At 45.0% G+C, this 19,568-nt stretch overlaps 1 protein-coding gene across 1 annotated transcript in view; it reads left to right on the top strand.

The window, feature by feature from the left end:
• The window catches only part of PRR5L (proline rich 5 like), a 79,902-nt gene that overhangs the window by 14,416 nt on the left and 45,918 nt on the right, over positions 1-19,568 (top strand). Inside the window, exons 2-4 of the mRNA XM_040328077.1 lie at positions 9,466-9,728; positions 14,819-14,899; positions 19,301-19,349. Of these exons, the coding sequence (XP_040184011.1) occupies positions 9,559-9,728; positions 14,819-14,899; positions 19,301-19,349 (300 nt within the window). The 5' untranslated portion in view covers positions 9,466-9,558. The remainder of the gene's footprint in view (positions 1-9,465; positions 9,729-14,818; positions 14,900-19,300; positions 19,350-19,568) is intronic.

Below are 19,568 nucleotides of genomic sequence, written 5' to 3'. Positions count from 1 at the left end.
GGAGAACCCACACTCCTAGGTAGAAACCTCCACTGTTGGGAGAACCCACACTCCTAGGTAGAAACCTCCACTGTTGGGAGAACCCACACTCCTAGGTAGAAACCTCCACTGTTGGGAGAACCCACACTCCTAGGTAGAAACCTCCACTGTTGGGAGAACCCACACTCCTAGGTAGAAACCTCCACTGTTGGGAGAACCCACACTCCTAGGTAGAAACCTCCACTGTTGGGAGAACCCACACTCCTAGGTAGAAACCTCCACTGTTGGGAGAACCCACACTCCTAGGTAGAAACCTCCACTGTTGGGAGAACCCACACTCCTAGGTAGAAACCTCCACTGTTGGGAGAACCCACACTCCTAGGTAGAAACCTCCACTGTTGGGAGAACCCACACTCCTAGGTAGAAACCTCCACTGTTGGGAGAACCCACACTCCTAGGTAGAAACCTCCACTGTTGGGAGAACCCACACTCCTAGGTAGAAACCTCCACTGTTGGGAGAACCCACACTCCTAGGTAGAAACCTCCACTGTTGGGAGAACCCACACTCCTAGGTAGAAACCTCCACTGTTGGGAGAACCCACACTCCTAGGTAGAAACCTCCACTGTTGGGAGAACCCACACTCCTAGGTAGAAACCTCCACTGTTGGGAGAACCCACACTCCTAGGTAGAAACCTCCACTGTTGGGAGAACCCACACTCCTAGGTAGAAACCTCCACTGTTGGGAGAACCCACACTCCTAGGTAGAAACCTCCACTGTTGGGAGAACCCACACTCCTAGGTAGAAACCTCCACTGTTGGGAGAACCCACACTCCTAGGTAGAAACCTCCACTGTTGGGAGAACCCACACTCCTAGGTAGAAACCTCCACTGTTGGCAGAACCCACACTCCTAGGTAGAAACCTCCACTGTTGGCAGAACCCACACTCCTAGGTAGAAACCTCCACTGTTGGGAGAACCCACACTCCTAGGTAGAAACCTCCCATTGTTGGCAGAACCCACACTCCTAGGTAGAAACCTCCACTGCTGGCAGAATCCACACTCCTAGGTAGAAACCTCCCACTGTTGGGAGAACCCACACTCCTAGGTAGAAACCTCCCACTGTTGGGAGAACCCACACTCCTAGGTAGAAACCTCCCACTGTTGGGAGAACCCACACTCCTAGGTAGAAACCTCCCACTGTTGGGAGAACCCACACTCCTAGGTAGAAACCTCCACTGCTGGCAGAACCCACACTCCTAGGTAGACACCCCCAGTGCACAACACAAACTATTAGGTGGACACCTCCAGTGCTGATGGAACCAACACTCCTTGATAGACTCTTCCAGTGTTTTTGGAACCCACACTCCTAGGTAGATAATTCCAGTGCTGGCAGAACCAAAACTCCTAGGTAGACACCTCCAGTGTTGGATGACTGGGGGAAATAAATAGCTATTAGATGTGGTTTATAGAATACATCTGATCCCTTTCCTTTCCCTTGGCTGACGGGGTCTGTGGGTACCTGAAAGCTATGAAAAAAGGGTGACTGTCATCTCAAGGTACCTGAAACCTTGTGCGTGCCTCATTACAGTCCATATATTTTTAAGATCACATTAGTCCATTGGCTGGTTCAGTCATTGTCTATGGCAAACCTTTGGAATCGATTCAGAGAAGAGCGAGCGCTTCTGTTAAACAAAGCAATATCCCCCTCCCCTCCTCCCTTCCATCAGAGCCCCCTTACATTTGAGTCCCCCAGCGATGGCGCATATGGTCTTTGGGGATAGACTTTACCCATCCAGAGGAGGCTGAAATCTAAGGTTACCTATAAGCATAATATGGTCAATTGGGACTCGTCGCACCTTATCCAACCATCTGAAGAGTCAACCATTCAATTGGTCAGCCCACTGATCATCTCACAAGACATATTGATCAGCTAGTTCGGAATACTCCTGTGTTCTGACTGGTTTGGGATAATTCTCCGATTGTGACATCACAATGAGACATAGACACTTGACCAATATGTGCATGTATGGTTCATAACTGATCAATGTAAAGAAAGATTGTAAATCCAGCTGTTTGGATCTTTTCATCTTCATCTAAACTCTATGTGCGGTTTTGTTGCAAATAACTAAAGTCTAGCTGCTTGTGATATAAGTGGAGATAACACCTATGAAAAACCATAACGGTATTAGAGGCTTGCCACCTCAGCCTGAAACCGAAATATAACAAATTGTGAAAGCTAAACAACAAACAAAAGCTAATAAACAAGCTAATTTAGAGCGAAGTGACAAAAACATTTGGAGTCCAGTCCACCCCCCCCGATCCATTTATACACCTTCTTGTGTTCCAGGTAAGAAGTGGGTATGAAGAAGCATGAGATCTCCACCCAGCATTCAGTATTTGGCCAATCGCCAGGACTGAACACTGTGTGGTTAGGAGAATTCTATCATTAGCCCTGTGTAAGCTTTCACACTATAAAACATGGAGCTTACACGTGGTGGAATCCAACAGAGGGGCGGGGGGGGGGTGACATTGCTCTCAACTTTCCCTCATTTGGAGGGACAGTCCCTCTTTAGAACATTTCTCGCTGTCCTTATTTCCTCCCATTATACTCTTCAGGGCTATACACACCGTCACCTGAATTTTACAGCCCATTTCTAAAATGTGGGCACAGCATGGAGCTGTAGTTTACAACGTTTTCTCCTCTGATCACAGCACAGAGAGAGTTCAGTGATTGGAGGGGACCCCCCCCCCATTCTTTCTCTTGTGCTCCATCTTCTTTGGTCTCCCAAAGCTGGTGGATGGCAATGCACATTTTTTTAAAGCGCAGTTGGGAGCTATGGGCACATGCCAAATGGCACCGCTTGTCAAACTGCATGTTGAGTTCAGTGCTGCAACTGAATGCAATGCACCGCGGCAGTGTCACATTCCAGAGTTAAATCGTATCGCCTCCTCGCTGCCTGTCAGATGCCCACTGGAAAGCTATCGGAACACAGATCACTCTTCAGAGGGCAACACAGGCCACTGCAAATGTGAAAAAGGCCCTTAACTCCTGCTGGGTATTTCCTCCGCTGTCGGATAACGATCTCTGTATTTTTATGTGTGTAACCTCCTCATGCATGTAATCTGCTGTTTTGGTTACTGTTCCTAAAAAGGACAACATTTTTTCAAGCGGCTCCAATAGAGTGCATTTGCGCTTCTCACTATAAATGGTCACCTGCTTACAGTGTAAAATATGCAAAAAACATGTGTCTGAATAGAAGAGGGTGTGTTGTGTGTTTTTTTTGTTTTGTTTTTTACAAATCTGAACATTGCTTTATTATCCGGGTCTAAAATGTACATAAACTCCTAGGCTAGGGGTTGATTTGCTAAAACTGGAGCGGCTGTGCATGGTAGCCAATCGGCATCTAACTTCAGCTGTTTCAATTACACTTTGACAATAAAACCTAGAAGTTGATTGGTTTATTTGCAGAGCTGCACTTTGCACTCTCCACTGTCTATAATAGTATCACGTTTATATAAAAAAGCTAGCGTCTTTTCTTTGCGTCCGCCCCATTGTTGGTTGGAGGCATGGCGCCCCATTGTTGGTTGGAGGCATGGCGCCCCATTGTTGGTTGGAGGCATGGCGCCCCATTGTTGGTTGGAGGCATGGCGCCCCATTGTTGGTTGGAGGCATGGCGCCCCATTGTTGGTTGGAGGCATGGCGCCCCATTGTTGGTTGGAGGCATGGCGCCCCATTGTTGGTGTCGGTTTAAGGAATAGTACCTCATTATTGAGTGTGAGAAATGGGGCTCCTAGAGCCAGATTAAGGCTAACAAAGGGACACATCTGGTCCGTGGGCCGCAGTTTGGAGATGACTGATGTAGGGCAATTATGCACATATGAAACTTTGTTAAAGTACAATATTTTCTGAATAATTTCAATCCAAAATTGTCATTTGATTGGCGTTTTTACCTTTTGCCTAGCAGAAAATTTACAGCACATTACACAACACCCTGCAAATTCCATAAGTTTGTACAGCAGTGGCCGTCCCTTCCATGTGACCATCTCTTTTCTAACCTCCCACCTCTCTTTTCTATTGTTATAAGCTGAAAACTTCCAGATTACAGGTCTGTATTGGTTAATGATTGACATGTATAAAAGCTAATCAATAACTCCAAATTCTTTGCAATATGTAATGATGCCCGTCTATACAATTTTATTGCTATTCTGGTGACTTTTGAAGGTATGTCTTATCTAGGAGCACATATGAGAAATGCCGCTTGTTACAATACGGGGAAGGAGCAGTTTACGAGCTTCGATTTTTATCTTGATAAGAGTTTCACAAACTCTACAAATAGTCTTGGCACTCATATCTCTCATTCCATCTAAAAAACTGTTAGTTTCGGTGATTCAGTTGTAACAGCAAATAAGGATGCACATATATAAAACAAAGCAAATCGCCACATTGCAAAAGTTAAGGTAGCAGAAGCGGCTCTCCAATTTAGGTGGTCGCCTAAGGCCTTGCGCTCACAGGGGCCTCGTGGCCGCCTAATTTGTCTGTAATCAATACTAATGTTGGCGGCATCGGATCTCTCTATCACCCCTCTCTTTCTCACCTCCCCCCCTCTTGCATTGGCTGAATATGTCTGATGGGTGAGGAGGGTTCCCTAGAAGTGGTGCTGATCACCTGTGTGCTAGGTCCGTGCATTTTCTGCAGCCATTTTTTCTTGCTTGAATTATTTTTCCCATTATGGGATCACTTTTATTCCTATTACAGGGAATGTAAACATCCCTTGTATTAGAAATATGGCATGACAGGTCCTCTTTACAGTGAGATATGTGATCAATAAGACCCCATATCTCACTTCTAGGCTGGAAAGCAGAGTATTGCGGGGCATTGCAGAGTATTGCGGGGCATTGCAGAGTATTGCGGGGCATTGCAGAGTATTGCGGGGCATTGCAGAGTATTGCAGAGTATTGCAGAGTATTGCACAGTATGGGTATGGAGCATTGTTAGTATGGGGCAGGGATGGCTGAGCAGGGATGGATCTGTGACTGCATTTGTCACAGAACCAGCCCACAGCACTCGTGCTGCATCCGCTCTCTCTCCTCTCCTCTCACACTGTACCGTTCGGTACAGAGAGGGGAGGGAGGAACCGGCGTCATCACATGACGCCGGTTTGTTTACAAGTGATCGCTCCGTCATTGGACGGAGCGATTACGTGGTAAACCGCCGCTATCAACGGCGATTTACCGTGATGTGCCGGGTCCTCCGGACCCGGCGGTCACGGACGTTCCCGTGTGCACGCAATTCTGGGAGGACGTCCATGGACGTCCTCCCAGAGTTAGGGAACCGCCTTGTAGACGTCTTTCGTCTATAAGGCGGTGATTAAGTGGTTAAATTTACTTCTGGGTCCAGCACTCCACCAACAACTATTTTAACATAGACCTTAGATCAGGAGTATCCAAACCCTTCAAACAAAAGGGCCACTTTATTGTCCTTCAGACTTTAGGAGGGCCGGATTGTGGCCAGTAGGGACAGAAAATGTCATAGGCCCACCATTAGTGAGAATAAATATGGCCTCAGGGTTGGTGGTCAATAGGAAGAGGAGTATTCCCCCTATTAGTATGAGGAATAGTATTCTATCATTGATTTTGGTGGATATATAAGATATAGTGCCTCATTGTTGGTGTCAGTGGGATGAATAGTGCCTCATATCAGTGGGAGGAATTGTGCCCCAAGGGCCGTAGAAAGGCTAGCAAAGGGCCACATCTGGCCCTCGGGCCGCAGTTTGGAGACCTCTGCCTTAGATGACAGTCTCCCAATCTGGCTCCAATGTCTTATGGGGCATCCACAGACGCTATTTCCCAGGGATCATTGTGAAACGGGATCAGGCTTTTTTTAAATGTGTGATCGCTATAGTTTTCCTCCTAGTAAAATGTCAGAAAGGTATCTGCAGTGCGTTTTCCCCGCTATGCTCCATGGACTAAATACAAACATGAATACATTTTGAGTATGGCCTCAAGTCAATTGTTTAAATAATCATATAATGTACCATCATCCAGAAATTTATAAAGAGAGAGGGGCCGGAGGATAGAATGCTAGTACCGCAAACCCAGAATAACTATCGCCCAGAAAAAGAATGTATATGGACTTTCTCGGTACTGATGACACAGGTAGATACAGTAAAAATTCATTTATTATGATACCGTGTTTCCCCGAAAACAAGCCCGGGTCTTATATTAATTTTGGCAACAAAAGACACAGTAGGGCTTATTTTCAGGGTAGGTCTTACCATGTGATGTGCTGTCTTTTCTCCCCCTCTCTCTCCCTGCCTGACAGGAATCCCCAGTGTAAACTGAGTTAAAATGCTTGTAAAATCCTACAATCCACTCCATTACAGTAGTATATAATGTATAATGTGTGTTTCTGTAATATAATTGTGCCAAATACCTTCGTTCAGCGCTTCTGTGACCCACCGGGGCTCTCTTTCCCACAATTATATTACAGAAACACATACATTATATACTACTGTAATAGTGGATTATAGGATGTTGCAAACATTTTAATCTAGGGCTTATTTTCAGGGTAGGGCTTATATTGCAGCCCCCTTCTGGAAAATAACGCTAGGTCTTATTTTCCGGGAAATACGGTACATAAAAAAAACAAAAAAAACAAACATGACTGGCTAAATCACCGAGATGGCCAGAAACAAAAATATATCTAAAACCAAAATGTTGCTCGTCTCAACGAGTTTGCTTAGGAAAAAAAAACTCTGTTGGTTACAAAGCTCAATGGCTAAAGCCCAGTTGCCAGACAAAGCTGAATGTTTTAAAGCAGTGAGTCAGACCCATTCCCCATCGTTCCTCATTTTCTGCCTGCTCTGTAAAGAGCTTCATTTAGAGACAGACGGTCTGAAAGCAGAACTGTTGCTGCTTTTGCTCTCCGTTTGGACAGCCCATAATGTTCTGTGAGTTGCAGGTCATGGGTGCAATTTATACAAGTGTTTGTAAATACATTTTAATGTGAACCATAAGAGCCGGTTCACACTGGGGCGGCACGACTTCGGGGGCGACTCAGCAAGGCGTCCCGAAGACGACTTCAGAGGCGACTTGCGAAACGACTTCTGTATAGAAGTCAATGCAAGTCGCCCCAAGCCGCCCCCGAAGTCGTACAAGAACCTTTTTCTAAGTCGGAGCAACTTGCGTCGCTCCTATTAGAACGGTTCTATTGAATACAATGGGACGCGACTTGTCAGGCGGCTGAGTCGCCTGACGAGTCGCCCCAGTGTGAACCGGCTCTAAGGCTCCATGCACACTGAAGCTGATAAAAGCTATAAAAAAACGCCAGTAGCTTTGCAGGGAAAAAAACGCCAGTAGCTTTGTTTTTTAGCGTTTTTGCAATAGCTTTAATCAGCGTTTTTCAGAGTAGTTTTTTTTTTTTACCTTTTTTTTTCAATGGATTAAAAAACGAAAAAAAAAAACGCTGGCACCTGCGTTTTTCAGCGTTTTGCATTTTTTCCCGCCAAAAAACGTCACTTTGAACGCAAATTCCGGGCGTTCAGTAAAAAGCCAATAAACTCCAAAGCTCATTAACACTAAAAAACGCCCAGGTGTGCATGGGCACATAGGCTAACATAAATTTCAGCTTATGGGCTTTTAAAAAAAAAAGCCAAAATGCCAATAAACTGCAGTTTATCAGCTTCAGTGTGCATGGAGCCTAAAACATGAAAAACAAAGAATATGGGATGGATATTATTCTTGTTTCCCATTTCAAGCTTTGTTCACAGAAAATAGGAAGTTATTCTGTGCGCTCACCTCTACCTAGTTCCTCCATGGAGAGATTCCTCTACAATATTTGTGGTATGAACAGGCGTGACACAGCTCTGTTGTTTGCCAGTAAACTGATAACATTGTGTATTGTGGGTAAGGGGGAAGTCTTGAATGCTGTAATGTGTTTTTTTTTTTTTTTTTTTTTATTAATTTTTATTTTATTATCCCAATAAATAACTCGGTGTCATCTATACCTGGACTTCTCCATGCCATCATTTTTAGAAATGAATACAATAAAGACATAAAACACATTGAGGCATTCTTATCAATAATGTCATAGTTGTAAAAACCCTATTTTTGGCACAAATGATGAATAACAGATCATCAAGTATTGTAGATGTCATTTCTAAAAAATATATATCTATATATAATGTTTGGGGTGTAGGCACTTGATTGGCCTGCACAGAGTTCTGACCTCAACCTAATAGAACACCTTTGAGATAAAGTAGAGCAGAGACTGAGGGGTCTCACTTTTAGTAAGGCCCCCTCACTAAAAGTGAAAATGTCCAAATTGGCCCAAGGTGTCGATATTTTGCGTGGCCACTGTTCTTTTCCAGCACTGCCTTAAGTTTTTTTGGGCATGGAGTTCACCAGAGCTTCACGGGTTGCCGCTGGAGTCCTCTTCCCCCTCCTCCATGATGACATCACGGAGCTGGTGGATGTTGGAGACCTTGCGCTCCTCCACCTTTCATTTGAAGATTCCCCACAGATGGTCAATAGGGTTTAGGTCTGGAGACATGCTTAGCCAGTCCATCACCTTTTATCCTCAGCTTCTTTAGCAATGCATTGGTCGTCTTGGAGGCGTGTTTGGGGTAGTTATGTTGGAATACTACCCTGCGACCCAGTCTCTGAAGGGAGGGGGATCATGGTCTGCTTCAGTATATCACAGTACATGTTGGCATTCATGGGTCCCCCCAATGATCTGTAGCTCCCCAGTGTCGGCAGCACTCATGCAGCCCCAGACCATGACACTCCCACTACCATGCTTGACTGTAGGTAAGACACACTTGTCTTTGTACTCCTCACCTGGTTTCCGCCACACACACTTGACACCATCTGAACCAAATAAGTTTGTCTTGGTCTCATCAGACCACAGGACATGGTTCCAGTAATCCATGTCCTTAGTCTGCTTCTCTTCAGAAAACTCTTGTGCATGATCTTTAGAAGAGGCTTCCTTCTGGGACGACAGCCATGCAGACCAATTTGATGCATTGTGCAGCGTATGGTCCGAGCACTGACAGGCCGACCCCCCCCCCCACCTCAACCTCTGCAGCAATGCTGGCAGCAATCATACGTCTATTTCCCAAAGACAACCTCTGGATATGACGCTGAGCACGTGACCTCAACTTCTTTGGTCGTCCATGGTGAGGCCTGTTCTGAGTGGAACCTGTCCTTTTAAACCGCTGTATGGTTTTGGTCACCGTGCTGCAGCTCAGTTTCAGGGTCTTGGCAATCTTCTTGTAGCCTAGGCCATCTTTATGTAGAGCAACAATTTAATTTTTAAAAAATTTTTTTTTTTTTTTTTTTATATATATATATATATATATATTCTCTCGTTCTCTCTTTCTCATATAATTATTATTATTTTATATACAATTTTTAATTCTTGTATTGAATTTTCTTTTTCTTTTTTTGTAATAATGATATACTAATAAAGCTTGTTATACCCACAGCTGTTCTGGAAACATCCTTCCCGCTGCTGCTTTATCAGGCCGCCCTCGGCAGGATCAGCTACGCCTGTTTTTTTTCTTCACCCTGTTGCCCGCATGACCGGGAGTCAAACCCTTCTGCCGTACTTTGCGGTGCAGCTCAACAAGATGGGCTCATTCCGGCGTCCCAGGCCGCGGTTCATGAGCTCCCCGGCTCTCAGCGACTTGTCGCGGTTCTACGCCAACCGCCAGGTCCTGCAGCTCAACTCCAGCGTCCTGTGGAACAGGTGCAGTATTTCAGACACGTAAATTTCATTTTAGAAAAAATATATCATTCTAGTTGAACCTAGTGATTTGCAGCAAGATTAAAAATGTTTGTTCAAAATTTAGGAAGGAACAAAAATAAAAACCTGGGGCCATATTCTGAGTAAAGTAATAATGAAGTATCTCAGGATACTCCATCGTATCTCTCTTTTTTGGCCCGCGTATCTATGCGACTGATTCTTAGAATCATTTTCGCATAGATACACTGAAGATCCGACATGTGTAAGTCACTTACACTGTCGGATCTTAAATGTAATTACTCCGCCGGCCGCTAGGTGGCGTTTACGTTCAGGTCTCATTTGTTTATGCAAATGAGCCTGATACGCCGATTCACAAACAAATTTGCGTTGCGTAACCGTCGCTTACGTCGTTTGCGTAGGCGTAAGGTTACCCCTGCTATATGAGGGGTAACCTTACGCCAGTCCCACGTATGCCATGTTAAGTATGGCGTCGGGTCCGCGTCGTGTTTTCCCGTTGGGTACGTCATTCTACTAAGTCGTTCTTGAATACGACTTTACGTCAATGACGCACACGTCGCCGTCATTGACGTTTTACGCCGAGAACTGGAGCATGCGCACTGGGCTATTTTAAGCCCGGCGCATGCGCAGTTCGTTATAATCGGGGGCGCGCTTAATTTAAATAGCAGCCGCCCCCTTGGATTTACGCAGGGATACGCCGGGCCAAATACACTACGCCGCCCCAAACTACGGAGCAAGTGTTTGGGGAATACAGCACTTGCTCCTGTAGGTTGGGGCGGCGTAGTGTAAATGGCTTATGCGCCGCCCGCCTAAAAAGTACCAGAATATGGCCCCTGGTCTTTAAAATTGTTTTTTTATGACATATTTTGTAACATAATTTATGCACAGTGTGGAATAGCAAAGGGATCAGCAGATTTCATGAGAGGTCTACTTTTTTAAATTTAATATTTTGGATGTGCATTCACAAAAAAGGGGGGTTGCCATCCGGGACCTCTGGGCCCTTTAATAAAAAAATAAAAAATAAATATATAAATATATATAACAAAAAAAAATATTATTATTAAAGGGCCCAGAGGTCCCGGATGGCAACCCCCTTTTGTTTTGTAATATTTTTATATATATATATATATATTACAAAAAAAAGGGGGGTTGCCATCCGGGACCTCTGGGCCCTTTAATAATAAAAATTTGTTTTATAGGCCCCAGATGGCAACCCCCCTTTTTTTGTAATTTCTTTTATATAATATATATATATATATTATAATTTTATAAAAGAAATTACAAAAAAAGGGGGGTTGCCATCCGGGACCTCTGGGCCCTTTAATAATAAAAATTTGTTTTATAGGCCCCAGATGGCAACCCCCCTTTTTAAAAATATATATTTTTTTCTTTTTATTAAAGGGCCCAAAGGTCCCCAGGGCCCCGGATGGCTACCCCGCTTTTTTATATATATTTTTCTTTATTTCTTTTTTTTGTAAAGGGGGGCCCCCCGCTTCTCAATTCGCGACAGCCCCCCCCCCCCGGGTTTTCTGTTCCAGGGGGCCCATGCCTGAAGCTGTGTAAGGGGCCCCTATAATTCCTGATGGCGGCCCTGCGTGTACCTGAAAGCCCTTCACCGGTTGTAAAAGTTTATACCAAGCTCATAGCAGCAGCAGCTGTGAGCTTGCTATAACCTCCTCAAAACCAAGATGTTTATATAAACGTACCTTGATAAACAAAGGGTTAAATAGTCTGCCTCCTATAGTAACTTATAGAGGCCAATCAGCTGCTTCTTTGGCTGCATTTCAGAAATGGCAAAATAGAACATTTGGCAAACAAGTATATATATATATTTTTTTTTACTGAAACCGCTGTGATCTGTGAACTATTTTAGGCTGCATTCGCACTTCAACATTCTGTAAATGTGTGAAAAACGCTTGTCTCTCTTGGGTTGCCATCTACTGTTAATTGCACTCCAAATGCGGCAAAAAAAGTTTGGCACGTGAAAACATGCAGCAAAACACGTGGCAAAGGTACATGAGCTACTTTGCCGCATTTGTCGGACGTAGGGTCCTACATGTACAACGCAAAAATGTTCGCAAATGTGGTGCGATTTCCACGTTTGCAAATCTCAATGTGAATGCAGCCTTAAGTTTTGTAAGCGTGTCCAAATTTTGCAAAACAAAACCAAATAAATTCCTAGCTCATCTTACCGACCAGCCTGCAACCAACCGAATTATTCTGTCTAACAGTAAATGAGTTAAAAACGGGGGCTTAGTTTGCAGACATTTGCAAATACAGTATTTTCTGCAGTCTTAAAGCAGAGCTCCACCCTAAAGTGGAACTTCTGCTGATCGGAACCCTCCCCCCCTCCGGTGTCACATTTGACACCTTTCAGGGGGAGGGGGGTGCAGATACCCGTCTAAAGACAGGTATTTGCACCCACTTTCGGCCACACAGTCTTGGGCAGACTGCGGGCAGGACGTCACCTCCCGTACCCCCCCCCCCCCGTTGTGTTCTGGGAACACTCGGCTCCCAGTACACAGCGGGAGCCAATCGGCAGGCGTAGTGCGACTCGCGCATGCGCCGTAGGGAACCGGGCAGTGAAGCCGGAGTGCTTCACTTCCTGGTTCCCTCACCGTTGATGGCGGGGGGCAGCAGAGTGACGAGCGATCGCTCGTCCTCTGCTGCAGATGCCGCTGGACTCCAGGACAGGTAAGTGTCCTAATATTAAAAGTCAGCAGTATAATGAATAGGTGGAGGGCAGGTGAGTCTGGAGGGTAATTTGTTTGGCTGTAGGCTGGTCGGTAAATTGAGCTGGGAATTTCTTTGATTTTGTTTTGCATGCGTCGCCCTTCCATGTGCTTCTTGCTGCAAAGACCAATTGTAGGTGGGGGTAGTGGGCGGCCATTTGTTTGTACTGATGAAACACCGGTGAGGGCATAGCCCCCAACTGTCCCTGATTTGGAGCAATGTCCTTCTGTCCCTCTTTTCTCTTCATTTGTCCCTCATGTTGGTCTGATCTCTATAGTTGTATATAAAATTCGCTTTTTATCCTTCAAAAAGTGTTTCCCAGTGCCAAACCTTTCATCCAATTTCTAAATTGCTGCATTTGTACAATTTAAAAGGCAATATGAAGGAATAGTAGTGGTAAAAAAAAAAGTAATTTTTTTGGTTAATTCTCCTTTAAGGGGGTGTGGCAGGGGGTGTGTCCTATTCCTACATATGTTTGTTAGTAGGTGTCCCTCATTCCCATCGCAAAATGTTGAGGAAGTATGGTGAGGGGATTTACTGGACGCCTTTGCGTTTGTCCGAAACACAAATGAGGTCACACTTAACCCCTTCAGCGCCCCCTAGTGGTTAACTCCCAAACTGCAATTGTCATTTTTATAGCATTTTTTGCTGTGAAAATGACAATTGTCCCAAAAATGTGTCAAAATTGTCCGATGTGTCCGCCATAATGTTGCGGTCACCAAAAAATCGCTGATCGCCGCCATTAGTAGTAAAACATTTTTTTTAATAAAAATGCAATAAAACTATCCCCTATTTTGTAAACACTATAAATTTTGCGCAAACCAATTGATAAACGCTTATTGCGATTTTTTTTTTTTTTATTTTTTTTTACCAAAAATGGGCTAGATTCAGATAGCCCGCCGTAACTTTGTGCGGGCGTAGCGTATCTCAGATACGCTACGCCGCCGTAACTTAGTGAGTCAGGTTCTGTATTCACCAAGAACCTGCGCCCTAAGTTACGGCGGTGTAGCGTAAATCTGCCGGCGTAAGCACGCCTAATTCAAATTGTGAAGAGGTGGGCGTGTTTTATGCAAATAAAACATGACCCCGCGTAAATGAAGTTTTTGACCAACGGCGCATGCGCCGTCCGTGAACGTAACCCAGTGCGCAAAAAGCCAATGCTTTCGTCGTGAACGTAAATTACGCACAGCCCTATTCGCGAACGACTTACGCAAACGATGTAATCGACGGAAAATTTGACGCTGGCCCGACGTCCATAATTAACATAGGATACGCCTCATATAGCAGGGGTAACTTTACGCTGGAAAAAGCCCAACCTAAACGACGTAAAAAAATGCGCCGGGCGGACGTACATTTCTGAATCAGCGTATCTACCTAATTAGCATATTCCTCGCGGAAATCGACGGAAGCGCCACCTAGCGGCCAGCGTAAATATGCAACTAAGATACGACGGCGTAAGACTTACGCCAGTCGGATCTTAGCCAAATTCCGGCGTATCTTGTTTTCTGAATACAGAAAGAAGATACGCCGGAGCATCCTAGAAGTTACGCGGCGTATCAATAGATACGCCAGCGTAACTTCTTTCTGAATCTACCCCAATAGGTAGAATACATATCGGCCTAAACTGAGGAAAAAAATTTTTTTTTATATATTTTTGGGGGATATTGCATTGCATTCTTTTAAAAAATTGTCGCTCTATTTTTGTTTATAGCGCAAAAAATAAAAACCCGCAGAGGTGATCAAATACCACCAAAAGAAAGCTCTATTTGTGGGAAAAAAGGACACCAATTTTGTTTGGGAGACACGTCGCACGACCGCGCAATTGTCAGTTAAAGTGACGCAGTGCCGAATCGCAAAAACTGGCCGGGTCCTTTTTACCTGCATTTTGGTCCGGGTCTTAAGTGGGTAATAAAAGAGCAGAAACTCTGCCGACTGCCATCATCCAATCATGTGCAAACAAAAATGCATTTTTTGCATGATTAGGTATCCTTTGCAAAGTAAAGCCTTACCTCATTTACTAAGCTCTGGAGCAACTGCACTTTGCAAAGTGCACAGCCTGTTTGTCTTTAGTAAATCAACCCAACTTTGTAATCTGCAATTAAAAAGTCGCCTGTTCGCAATTTTTAACATGCAATTCTACTTTAGTCAACATGACAGCCAGGCAACGATCTATTTCTATATATATATATATTTTTTTTTTTTTATTGTAATTTTTTTTCTTTAAACTACCTGCATGTTACAGTCCGATGAAACGATCCTATTCTAGAATGTTGGAAGTATTGCTGTGCTGTTGGAGGGACAGATGTGACACACTAATTTTTACTCGTGGTTTCCTTTCTCAGTGTGCAGAACGCCGTCATCAACGTGTTCAAAGGAGGGGGCCTGCAAGCCAACGAACTCTACACCCTGAACGAGAACGTCAGGTACAATATGGTGGGGGGCGCAGCTGGGGAATGTGGCTGCCGGTTCACACAGAGACGCCAGGCTTTGTTCTCACACATATGTGTGACTCTCACTTTCCTGCTAACTGCTCATTCAGGGACCCATAAGGGGCCACACCTTGGTCACATGACTGACCGAAAATGCAACTGGGGGGGGGGGAGCTCAATGGAAAGTTACAGGGGATGGAAGAAGACAGGACCGTGTGAAACTTTGCTGTATCAGAGATTAAAGCGGTGGTTCACCCTAAAAACTACTTTTTCTTATTCCACTGCCCCCCCACATTACAATCCGATTAAGGCTATTATTATTTTTTTCATGCTGTACATACCTTAGTACAGCATATTCACCCGTGCATCCGGGTTGCGAGTCCCGCGGGAGTGGGCGTTCCTCACATGCTGGTGATTGACGTTTTGCCCAAAAACGAGCTCCCCCCGTCGCGTAAGCCGCGTCACGATTGGCGAAAGGAGCCGAACGGCGATGCGCATGCGCAGTATAGCGTCGACTCGCCGTTCGGCTCCTTTCGCCAACCGTGACACGGCTTTCGCGACTGGGGGGAGCTCGTTTTTGGGCAAAACGTCAATCACAAGCATGTGAGGAACGCCCACTCCCGCGGGACTCGCAACCCGGATGCACGGGTGAATATGCTGTACTAAGGTATGTACAGCATGAAAAAAATAATAAGAGCCTTAATCGGATTGTAATGTGGGGGGGCAGTGGAATAAGAAAAAGTAGTTTTTAGGGTGAACCACCCCTTTAATTGTTAATCATGTGGGTGGTGTGCAGCCTATTGCATTAGGGTGTGCACCCCAGAACACAAACACACGTGTGTGTGTGTGTGTGTGTATCAGCACAGCAGTGGACAAGGTCAGTAGAGCAGTGGAGGGTGTCAGTCGTCTTTATTTTTTTAATTTTTAAAAACAGTTTTACAATCTATTTATTTTTTATTTTTTTGGGACTTTGGCGAATTATCAGGGGTCTAAACATGATGTCTCACTTCTGAGACAGAGAAAGGGACTGAGGACAGAGCCTCCCCAATCCTTTTCTCTGCAGCCTCAGCTGCACTGGACAGTGAATGAATGGGAAGCGCTCTGTACTGAGCGGCTTCCTGTTCATTCACAAACTTTAGTAGCTTTTCCTTTTTTACATTTTTATTTTATTTTATTTGACTTTAATTATTTTAACCTTGTTTCCCCCTTTCTGTAAAAATAAAGTCAAATAAAAAAATAAAACAAATAAAAGAAAAATATTTGTGTGTTGTCTTTTTTTTGTTAAAACCTTATTGGCTGTGAAAGAACATCAAGTAACAAGAAAAAATGTAAAATAAAGAAAGGAAAAGGGAAGAAAAAAAAACAAATAGGCTTTCACTTTATAATTATTTTAACCTTTTTTCCCCCCTTTCTGTAAAAATAAAGTGAAAGCTTATTTTTTTTTTTTCCTTTTTCCTTTTTTTATTTTGTTTGTTTTCTTGTTACTTGATGTTCTTTCACAGCCAATAAGGGTTTAGCAAAAAAAAAGACAACACACAAATATTTTTCTTTGATTTTTTTTTTTTTTCCCTGCATATTATTTTATAAAAAAAAGGGCAATAAAATGCATCCAAAAATACAATTTAAAAAGCATTGCAAAACAACAATGCTAAGTTTCTGTAAACGCATCTTTTGCTTAATTTTGCTTAAAGAGGATCTTCAGCCCCCAAATACTACAGCTGTTGACGTTTACTATTGGGGCACTTGGCTGTCCAGGGATTCACCCAAGCCGATTATTGAATTCGGCTCTTGGGTGTTAGCACCGCCATTTTGGGTAAGGGAACCCGTCAGTGAAGCCGTTTCCTGTTGTGCGAATTGCATTATGCTTTTCTTTTATTTTTAATGGCCTGGGGGCGTCAAGGGCTGAACTTCTGGCTGAGTGCGCTGTGGCAAACTCAGCAGGAAGTGAGAGCGGGTACCTGTTAAAAACAGGTACCTGCTTCCCCCAAAAGGTGCTCAATGTGGCACTGGCGGGGGGAGGCAGACAAGCAAAGTTTCCCCTGTTGGGTGGAGCTTTGCTTTAAAGTGACACCAAGACCCGGTTCACACTGGGGCGACACGACAGGCGGCTTAGCCGCCTGACGTGTCGCGTCCCATTCAATGCAATGGAACCGTTCTAATAGGAGCGACGCAAGTCGCTCCGACTTGGAAAAAGGTTCCTGTACGACTTTGGGGGCGGCTCGGGGCGACTTGCATTGACTGCTATACAGAAGTCTTTTTGCAAATCGCCTCTCAAGTCCTCCTCAGGACGACTTGCAGAGTCGCCCCCGTGCCGCTGCTGTGTGAACCGACTCTAAAGCTTCCATTTTTTTAAAATAACAAATGTCATACTTACCTCCACTGTGCAGTTCGTTTTGCACAGAGTGGCCCCGATCGTCCTGTTCTGGGGTCCCACAGCGGCTCTCGCAGCTCCTCCCCGTAAGAGCTAACCCCCTCTAGGAAGCTCTCTCTCTCTCGGGGGGGTTACCTTGCGGGCACACTCCCGTGCCATACAATCGGCGTCCATAGCCGCCGATTGTATGACTCGGCCCTGCCCCCCGATGGCCGCGTCATTGGATTTGATTGACAGCAGCGGGAGCCAATGGCTGCACTGCTATCAATCTATCCAATGAAGAGCCTATCGGGCATGGGGAGAACGACACATGATCGCGCCCTCGGAAATTCGGGGCTCAAGCTTAATGCATAGGATGCATGAAGGTGAAAAAACACGAAGGTTTACAACCCCTTTTAACTCTGAATTCTAGGCAGATAGTAAAGACACAAATGGGGGGGGGGGAAATGTATATATATAATTTTTTAAATAGGTGCAGTGTAAGTATTTGATTCCGACCTGATATCGGGCTTTCGCAGTCCCTATACAGCAGGGCTGGAGTATGAGGAAGAAGCAGAGCAAGGAGCAAATCGGCGATAGGATGGTTGGAGCGAGCGGAGTGATAAAGAGATAAAGCTCACCACTTTGCTGTTTCTCTTTCCACTGTCCAGTCACAGGCAGGGGGCTCTTCCGGGATGACTTGGGCTGAGGAAGTGGGTTGATTGATGCTAGCCCACAGACTGAGAACATCTAGGCCCTCTTGACTAGGCTAAGGGGAGAGTCCTTAACTGTTTCTAAAAATGCATGTTTGGTACTTAATAAAGATTTGATGCTCTGCATGTTTAACCCTCAACACCTGTGTGGCGTGTCTCGTGATTGGGGGAGGGTTAAGGGCTGGTTATGGCGAGTTTGCTGGTTGCGGGTGCGTTTGGAGGACAGGAGACACGGGTCTGGCGGAGGTTCCCATAAGGGGTATTCGAGATCCGTCACACTTGGGCTCAGAGGAAGTGGGTTGAACGATGCTAGCCCACAGACTGAGGACATCTATTGGCAGAAAAAAATACTTTGAGGAAAGTGTCTGGATTGAAGCTAAATATTGCCACAAAATAGTTTTTCTTTTATTTTCATCTTATTTTTGCCTGTACTTTCATGGAAATCTAAATTTTGAGGCGGACTCAATTTCTCAAAAATCACTTTGCTCATCCCCTAGCTTTTAACATTACACACCAAGGGCCAGGTTCTCAAAGGCGTTACGACGGCGCAACGCCATTTGCGCCGTCTAAGTCCTAATCTGGCCCGGCGTATCTATGCGACTGATTCTTAGAGTTACACATTGATACCCATTAGATCTGACAGGCAGAAGGCTCTTATGCTGTCAGATCTTAAATGCAATTTTTTTCCCGCCGCTAGGTGTCGTATCGTCGTCTTCCCTGTCGCCTATGCAAATTAGCTAGTTACGCGAGATTCCCTAACGTACGTGCGGACGACGCAGTGATTTTACGACGTTTCTGTAAGCGTAAACTTGCCCCTGCTATAATGAGGGGCAAGTTTACGTAGGTCCGTCGTATGCCATGTTGAGTATGGCATCGGGTCAGCGTCGGCTTTTTCCGTCGTTTACGTAAGTCGTTCGCGAATACGACTTTACGTCAATGACGCTCACGTCGGCATCATTGACGTTTTCCGTCGTGAGCTGGAGCATGCGCACTGGGCTATTTTTCCGCCCGGCGCATGTGCAGTTCGATCGTCGCGGGGGCGCGCTTAATTTAAATACAAGCCGCCCCCTTTGAATTCCGCGGCCTTACGCCGGGCCAATTACACTACGCCGACGCAAATTACGGAGCAAGTGCTTGGAGAATACGCCACTTGCTCCCAGTAATTTGCGGCGACGTAGTGTAAATGGCTTACACTACGCCGCCACAGATTCTACAAGAATCTGGCCCCAAGTGTAGTAGATTGTGACTCGCTGCTGTACCACGACCAGATGAACCTTCACAGATATGTATTCATGCACTTCTTCTTTTTTACTTTGAATTCTTTTTTTGCAGACAGTTGCTGAAAAGCGAGCTGGGCTCATTTATCACCGACTATTTTCAGGTAAGCAATGTAACCGCTTGGAGTAACTAAACTCTCGAGTGGAGACCTGCCGGGTTTTCACCTAGTCATTTTACAGCGGCCTTGCTCCCTCAGCCCACAGTTTAGTGATTATGAATCAGACGGCGTGAACTGTAACAACGCTCCTATTTGTGGTCGCCGCCGCTCTCTGCATCTTGGTTTTGTTTTTATTGTACGCGTCTCTTCCAAGGCTGCATTCTG

Source organism: Rana temporaria, chromosome 11, assembly GCF_905171775.1.
Source record: "Rana temporaria chromosome 11, aRanTem1.1, whole genome shotgun sequence".
In the NCBI taxonomy this organism is placed as follows: Eukaryota; Metazoa; Chordata; class Amphibia; order Anura; family Ranidae; genus Rana; species Rana temporaria.
Note: the sequence above shows the minus strand (reverse complement) of the source record. Positions and strands in the feature narration are given on the sequence as shown.